Source organism: Globicephala melas, chromosome 19 (genome assembly GCF_963455315.2).
Source record: "Globicephala melas chromosome 19, mGloMel1.2, whole genome shotgun sequence".
Taxonomy (NCBI): Eukaryota; Metazoa; Chordata; class Mammalia; order Artiodactyla; family Delphinidae; genus Globicephala; species Globicephala melas.
In genome coordinates, this window is record NC_083332.1 from 8,375,220 (window position 1) to 8,382,838 (window position 7,619).

The following is a 7,619-nucleotide window of genomic DNA, read 5'->3' on the forward strand; positions in this document are numbered from 1 at the left end:
GGCTGCACGCACGCTTTTCTCTAGTTGGGGCGAGTGGGGGCTACTCTTCACTGTGGTGCACAGGCTTCTCATTGCGGTGGCTTCTCTTGTTGCAGAGCATGGGCCCTAGGCACACGGGCTTCAGTAGCTGTGGCACACGGACTCAGTAGTTGTGGCTTGTGGGCTCTAGAGCACAGGCTCAGTAGTTGTAGCACACAGGCTTAGTTGCTCCGCGGCATGTGGGATCTTCCCAGACCAGGGCTCAAACCCATGTCTCCTGCACTGGCAGGCAGATTCTTAACCACTGTGCCACCAGGGAAGCCCACAGGATTATTTTGAATGATTAAGGGAGTTCCATGGAAAATTCCACAGAAATACATCTGAAAGCTTTCATGAAATTGATTCTTCTTAACAAAAAATAAGGCTGATGCAATACGAAAGGAAAATAAATTTCAAAAAACAGAAAAGACTCTTTGTAAATGTATCAAAGAAGAACTCTCCTAAATGGCACCTGGCCTTAATGGATTAACAGCAGGATTTCTCCCAAGTTTTCATGAAGTTATATAAATTGTCACAGGACATAATTCATTCTACAAGGCAGTCTTGGTCGTAATAATTCACGCGTGAGAGTTCTGAATAAAATATCAAAAAATAAAATATGTCTTGTTGAGGACTTACTAAGTGTCTCTGTATCAGATAAAGAAAAAAAAAGATAGCAAGAAAGAGATCCCCCCCCACAAAAAAATAAAAATTAAAAAATTAAAATGGGCAGAAAAAGAAAGAAAGAGATCCCCACCAGTGGAGAGCTCACAATCTAGTTGGAAAAAAACAAGGTGTAGACAAATACAGTTTGTCTCTTTTTAAGGCTTGGGATGGGTGGAGGAGAGACAGAAATTAAATTGGCCCAGATGTTGTCCTTAGGAAATTTACAGTTTAGCTGGGAATTTTTGTTCCAGAAACTTGGAGAACAGAACACTACTTCCTCCCTGGGAGGGGAATGAATCAGGGAGAGCTTCCTGGAGGAAGTATTATTTGAACAAGGCAATGAAGGAAAAGTTTGGTGATCAAGAGCATGGGCACTGGAGTCAAGTAAACATGGGGTCAAATCTCAACTCTATAACTTCCTTGCCGTGTGATCTTGGGCAAATGACCTCTTCTCCCTGGGCCTCAGCTTATGAAAAGAGGCATCTCCCCCTTCCTGCCTGGGTGTTGTAAGAATTACCTTAAAGTAGAAACTATGTGTAAAGTGCTATCCTGGAGTAGTGACTCTACATGAAGGTGTTACTGCTATGTGATTTAAAAGATCTGAGCAGGTGAGATGCTAGAGCAGCCCTGTCCCATGGAATTTCCTGCAATGATGGAAATGTCCTATATCTGCACTGCACATGGCAGGGGACATAATGAATATTTGTTGAATGAATCAAGGGATAAATGACAATATCATTAAGCCCCTGGATCCAGCTATGCCTGAAGCCAGTCTTGTAAAGTGGAAGAGGAGGATACAAACCAATTTCCCTCTAGCTTACACTTCCACCTCTGAGACCAGGTCTCGGCCAGTGGATTTCTTGCTGACCACACTTTCATCATGGCTCTGTGACTCCTTCAGGGCCCAGCGACATGAAGCTGGCAGAGACTTTCGGAGTTGAGACCGCCCGAAATACAGGAAAAGCATGGGATTGAGACAGCTGTGAGCAAGGGCCAGGCCCACGACCAAGGGTTCAGCCCGCAGGGCCCGGGCCAAGAGCACAGAGTGTGGGGCAGCCAAGGTGAGTACCAGCCCCAGTGTGTGGTAGGGGGACCAGCAGACAAAAAACCCTACCACAACGGCCATGCCCAGTGGCCAGCGGCGTCGGGCAGTACAGCACAGGAGGGCACCATGGCAGCCGGCCACGACCACCAGCGGCCCCAGGAAGCCGAAAATAAACCGGGTGGCGGTCACTGAGTTCTCGGCCACGGTCGAGCCACCGTAGTCCACTACGCACTCCAGCCGGTGTGGGAAATACTCCTGACGCAGCCGGCGGTAGATGGCTGAGGGCACAGTGAGCAGCAAGGCCAGTGTCCAGGATGCCCCACAGCCTACCTGCACCCTGCATGCCCTCCCAGCTGCACCCCACCAGCTGGGCCCGAAGGCCAGCAGGCAAAGGTCAGCGCTTAGAGTGGCCAGGAGGAGGACGCTGGCGTACATGGACAGCAGGATGACGGCGGGCAGGGCCTGGCAGCCCACGGCCCCATACAGCCAACGGCCCCCGTGGGCGACGGACACTGCTAGGATGGGGAGAGACAAGCAGCAGAGTAGGTCCGCCACGGCCAGGTGGAGGAACCAGGTGGCACCGACCCTCCGGCGGGCCTCTTTCCAGGTCACCCAGGCCACCATGGCATTGCCTGGCAACCCCACCAGGAAGACGGCGGCATACAGCAGGAGTGGGGCCACGTGGAGGGGTTCGATGGAGACGCAGGTGTCATCAACACAGTCCACAGGGAGATCTGGAATCTCGCCGTAATCCCCATACTCGTAGCCGAGAGAAGAGTTCTCCATCCAAACCCCAGACACCTGGACAGGCGAGAAATGGCATGAAACCTCAGAGATAAGAACTCTCAGGCCCTTGGAATCCTAGATGCTAGGATCCTAGCATCTCGATCCTGGATCCTAGATCCTTGGAATTCCAAGATGCTCATGGGCTGGGACTTGGGCTGGGGTCCCAGCCCATGAGCATCTTGGAAACCAGAATAGAACAACCTTAGAACTCCAGCGCATTAGAATCTTGGAATTCTAAAATATTCCAGTGTTCGAACCCCAACTTCTTAGCATCAGCTTATTAGCATCTTGGAATTCTAGAATATCAGCTTACTAGCATCTTGGAATTCTAAAATATTACAACATTCTGTATCTACTGACCAGTGCAGTAACCGTCAGCCACGTGTGGCTACCGAATATTGAAGTGGCAGCCCGTGTGACTGAGAAACTGAATTTTCAATCTTATTTAATTTTAATCTATTTAAATAGCTACACGTGGCTAGTGGCTACCTTATTGGACAGTGAAGTTCTAGAGCATCAAAATGGTAGAACACTAGCCCGTTAGTAACCTGGAATTCTAGAATCTAAACTATTGGAATCTGAATATCCATCAGGATGGGAAAAGGTTAATATGTCTTCACAGCAAAAGTGTTTGTCTTGGTTCTTCTTCATCTGGATTTTCGAATCTTGATGCAACAAAAATGTACCTCTGAAGCAATGTTGTCATCTTTGTTCTTTTTAATGTAAACTAGATCATTTTAAAACATGCAGATGGCAAAGCGTACACATCTGCAGGTACACCCACTGAGTTGCACCCCAACACATCTGTGTCACTGGCACCCAGAGGGGGGAACAGAACATTTCTAGAATCCTGCTAGAGCAATTTTTAAAAGTAATGACTGTGTTAGGAAAACAAGAGGAATAAAATTTTGACATTTCTGTAATTCATTTATTCATTCATCCAGCCATCCTTCCAGCACAGTTGCTGGTCCAGGCACTAGAAGCACAGCGGGGGGCCAAGACAGACAAAAACCTCTCTCCCTTTGGAGCTGACATCTTGGTGGGAGGAGTCAGACAGTCCAGGAATAAATAAGCAAAATACACAGTATTTTAGAAGGTGATCAGTGCTACGGCAAAAAGAAAAAAAAAAGTCACACAGGGAATTTTTAATTTCCTATGTTGGAATTTTAAATGAGGGGTCAGGGAGGGCCTCTCTGAGAAGGTGATATTTGAGCAAAGCCATAAAAGAGGTGAGGGAGGGAGCTGTGTGGGGATCTGGGGGAAGAGAGTTCCAGGCAGAGGGAACAGCCAGTGCAAAAGCCCTGAGGTGGGCACATGATGGTCATGCTCGAGGAAGAGCAAGGGCACCAGTGTGGAGTAGATGGGAGGTAAAAACAGAGATATCAGCGGCCACATAGGTATTGTAAGTTCTGTGTCTTTTATTCTGCGTGAGATGGGAGCCATGGGAGGGTGCTGGGCAGAGAAGTGACATTGTCTATCATAGGAATGATAATCATAACTATTACTGCTGTTATTATTATTATTATTGTTATTACTATAAGCCACCATCTGTTGAGACCTTGTGTTATGTGCCAGGCCTTGCTCCAAGCCCCTTTAAATGTTATATCGTTTAGTCCTTATTACAAACCTCTAATTTTCCTACCATTGCTATACCCATTCTGCAGATGAGAAAACAGAGGCACAGAGAAATTAAGGAACTTACCGAGGATGACTCAGCTAAGCAAGTAACAGACCTGATTTTCAAGCTGTGTTAGTCCCACTCTGGAGCTCTGGGCCCTAGAACATCACCATCCAAAAATCTGAGGTTTGGGAGAGTCGGAAGGCAGGACAGCCAGTGACCCTAAGCAGAACTGGGCTCTGTGACTCTGGGTGAGCAGTTTCGGTTGGCTTTCTCTCTCGAGGTTTCCTCATCTGAGAAGTGAGTTACGGAGGTGAGCCTACCTCACCAGTTTGGGGAGGCCTTGAAGAGTTAATATGTATAAAGCACAGAGTAAGGACTTGGTAGATGGTAGACCGGTCCATGTGATATCCCCATAATGTCATAGTAACCTGACCCTGCAGCTCTCTGCTGATTCTTTGGGGCTGACTGGCGCTGCCCAGAGTGCCAGCTGGAGTTGATACAACAGGAAGGGCCGAGAGGAAGTTGGGGCACCTGCCAAGCAGATGCTAAGGGGCCAAGTCATTGTGTGTGTGTGTGTGTGTGTGTGTGTGTGTGTGTTTGGAATTTGGCACTCCGCTTTCATATTATTTTCATCACTAAAGTAAAACGTGTGCAGGTTTTAAAAATTCAAACCCTCATCCGCTGTGTGGCCTTGGGCAAGCCACTGAACCTCTTTGTGCCTCAGCTTCCTCATTTGCAAAATGAGAATAATATACTTCCCTTGGAGGGTGTTACGAGAATTCAAGTTAATAGGCGTGAAGAGCTGAGCACGGCGCCCAGTCCATTGTGAGCATTAGACATGTGTTAACCACCGGTACAGAGACACACACACCCTCTCCCTCCACCCTGAGACCCCGCCTTTTCCAGCTCTATCGGTTCAAATCTGAGTTTTTTGTGTGTAAGCACCTCAGTCGGGGAAAGTTCAACACCCCCTGTGCCGTCTCTGAATCTTTTCAATTTAATGTCTTAGATCTGTTTCCCCATCCGGACACCCCGACTCCTTTCTTCACAATAACTTCAAAATCAATCCACGGGCTGGGCGTTTTGTGCTTATTAACTAGCCTCAGACTAAAGGACATTTAAGTATCATCATGGGTAGCATTATTATCTTCTTCTTATTTTATACACCAAATAAATTATATTTCTATATGTACGCCTATAGATAAAACACTTACCATGATTATTATTTTATAAGCATTCAAATAATAGATGACATTTATCAAGCTTCTATCATGTACGAGGCATTCCCCTTAGAACAACCCTATAAGGTAAGTACAATTATTATGCTCATTTTCCAGAGCGTCACCTGTTCCCTGCTTCTGGCTCTGCTGTGTCCCCGGCACCTGGAGTAGCATGCGGCACACAGCAGGTGCTTAGTTGATATTTATTTGTTGAGTAAAAGAATGAAGAGGGAGAATCTGAAAAGAATATATATATATGTATGTATAACTGACTCACTTTGCTGTACACTTGAAACTAAAACGACATTGTAAGTTAACTATACTTCAACAGAAAAAAGAAGGAAAGGGAGGGAGGGAGGGAGGAAGGAAGGAAGAAAGGAAGAAAAAACGAGTTAGCTTTGCCTTTAATGGAAGAAGCTAAAAAATACCATCATTTTATTTTTATTTTTAACGCAGTATGTAATGATGTATGTATTAACATGAAAATACATTCACGAAATACTATTTTGTGAGAAAAGTACGTAACTAAACTTCTAATATTTTTAAACAATGCATTCATTTTACAGCCAGAAAGTTAACAATAAAGATATTGTCATTAGGGGCTTCCCTGGTGGCGCAGTGGTTGAGAGTTCGCCTGCCGATGCAGGGGACACGGGTTCATGCCCCGGTCCGGGAAGATCCCACATGCCACGGAGCGGCTGGGCCCGTGAGCCATGGCCGCTGAGCCTGCGCGTCCGGAGCCTGTGCTCCGCAACGGGAGAGGCCACAACAGTGAGAGGCCCGCGTACCGCAAAAAAAAAAAAAAAAAAAAAAAGAATGAAGAGGGAGACTGAGGCACAGAGAAGCAAAGGGGTCACTTAGATTTCTTTCAGTTCCTTGCGATCACAAGGGCCCTTGTGCATGCTCTTAGCACACGTGTGTTTGTGTATCAGCCAGTCTGGCTGGAACTTCTGCCCTGGAAAACCGTGGGGAGCATCTACTAAAGCCAAATATATGAAAACTTTCCCCTTCCCAGAGAAGCATGCATATGCTCACCAAAAAACATGCACCAGAATGTTCCCAGTGGCCCAAGATGGGACACCATCCAAATATTCACTCACAGGAAAATGAATAAACATATCGCGGAATATTCTATAACAGCGAGAATGAACAAACCACACGCGAGAATGCGGATGGACTTCACAAATATGATGTTGAGGACAGAAAGGCAAACGCACAGGGGAATTTACTGAATGATCCCTTTCTCCTCAAGTTCAAAAATGGGCAAAAGAATTCGATGGGGATGGGGAGTGAGGGCAGGTGGAGGGAACTCTGGGGCTGGGCTCAGGCTATTTTTAACCGGGATGCTGGTTCCCTGGGTGTCCTCAGCTTGTGGAGATACGCAGAACTGCTCAAGTCTCATGTGCATACTTTTCTGTGTGTGTGTTCTATGTGAAAATGAAGTTAAAGGATCTTTCTTAAGAAGGGGAATCGCTGAGTCAAAGGGCATGTTTGGTGGATTCCCCAGAAGCTGCAGGTTTGGGAAGGGCTGTTTTCCTACACACCTGAGTGTGGCCATGGACGGGACCATTTGACAAAGGCTTTTCCTGTTGTACTGCCCAAGTAAATTCCAAGAGTCTGGGATTCTGGTGTGGATTCCAGTGTGATGGCAATAAGATTCCACTCCTGAAATTCTAGTTCTGATTCCCAGATTCTAAAATAATGAGTCTAAAAGGCCAGGATTAAAAAATGAATAAATGAAAAAATTTTTTAAATAAAAATAAAAGGCCAGGATTGGGAAATGCCCCCCGCATACGCCATCATTCCCTCCCTCCTTCCCTCCATCCTTACCATCTCTTGAGGAATGGTCCCCAGTTTGGCCAAACACCACTTGGGAGCACGATCCAGGCCCACAGCAGGACCTGGGAAGTCTGCAGTCTCTCCCCCGAGTCTGGCAGTAAGTGGATTCCTGCAAGCTGGTCCCGTTTGCCAGGGCTCCTAGGGGACTCCACTGGGCACCGTCACCTCACAGGTCCCAGCCAATTCTCTTAGGCAACAAAAAACAGGAATGGCCTTTTTCTACTCCCAGGGTGTGTTTGTCCTGGATTCTTCCCATGACTCACACATCCCAAAATTACTGGGCAGCAGGCAAGACTGGAGCGGGCTCTGGTGGGTGGAGGGTTGACCCAGTGTCAACAACAACAATCTCAATGTCACCACCTTCCTGGAAGCCAGATCTACAATGTGGTGTGACCTTCAAGGCCTGGGGGTCTTGGCCTAGACT

At 46.9% G+C, this 7,619-nt stretch overlaps 1 protein-coding gene across 1 annotated transcript; it reads right to left on the reverse strand.

The window, feature by feature from the left end:
• On the reverse strand, nucleotides 1–7,350 carry C5AR2 (complement C5a receptor 2). The gene is made up of 2 exons (XM_030873783.2): nucleotides 7,187–7,350; nucleotides 1–2,530 (listed from the first exon to the last, which is right to left on the reverse strand). The coding sequence occupies exons 1-2, from the start codon at nucleotides 7,187–7,189 to the stop codon at nucleotides 1,502–1,504; spliced, it is 1,032 nt and encodes a 343-aa protein (XP_030729643.1). The 5' UTR covers nucleotides 7,190–7,350; the 3' UTR covers nucleotides 1–1,501.
• Nucleotides 7,351–7,619: the final 269 nt, after the last annotated feature.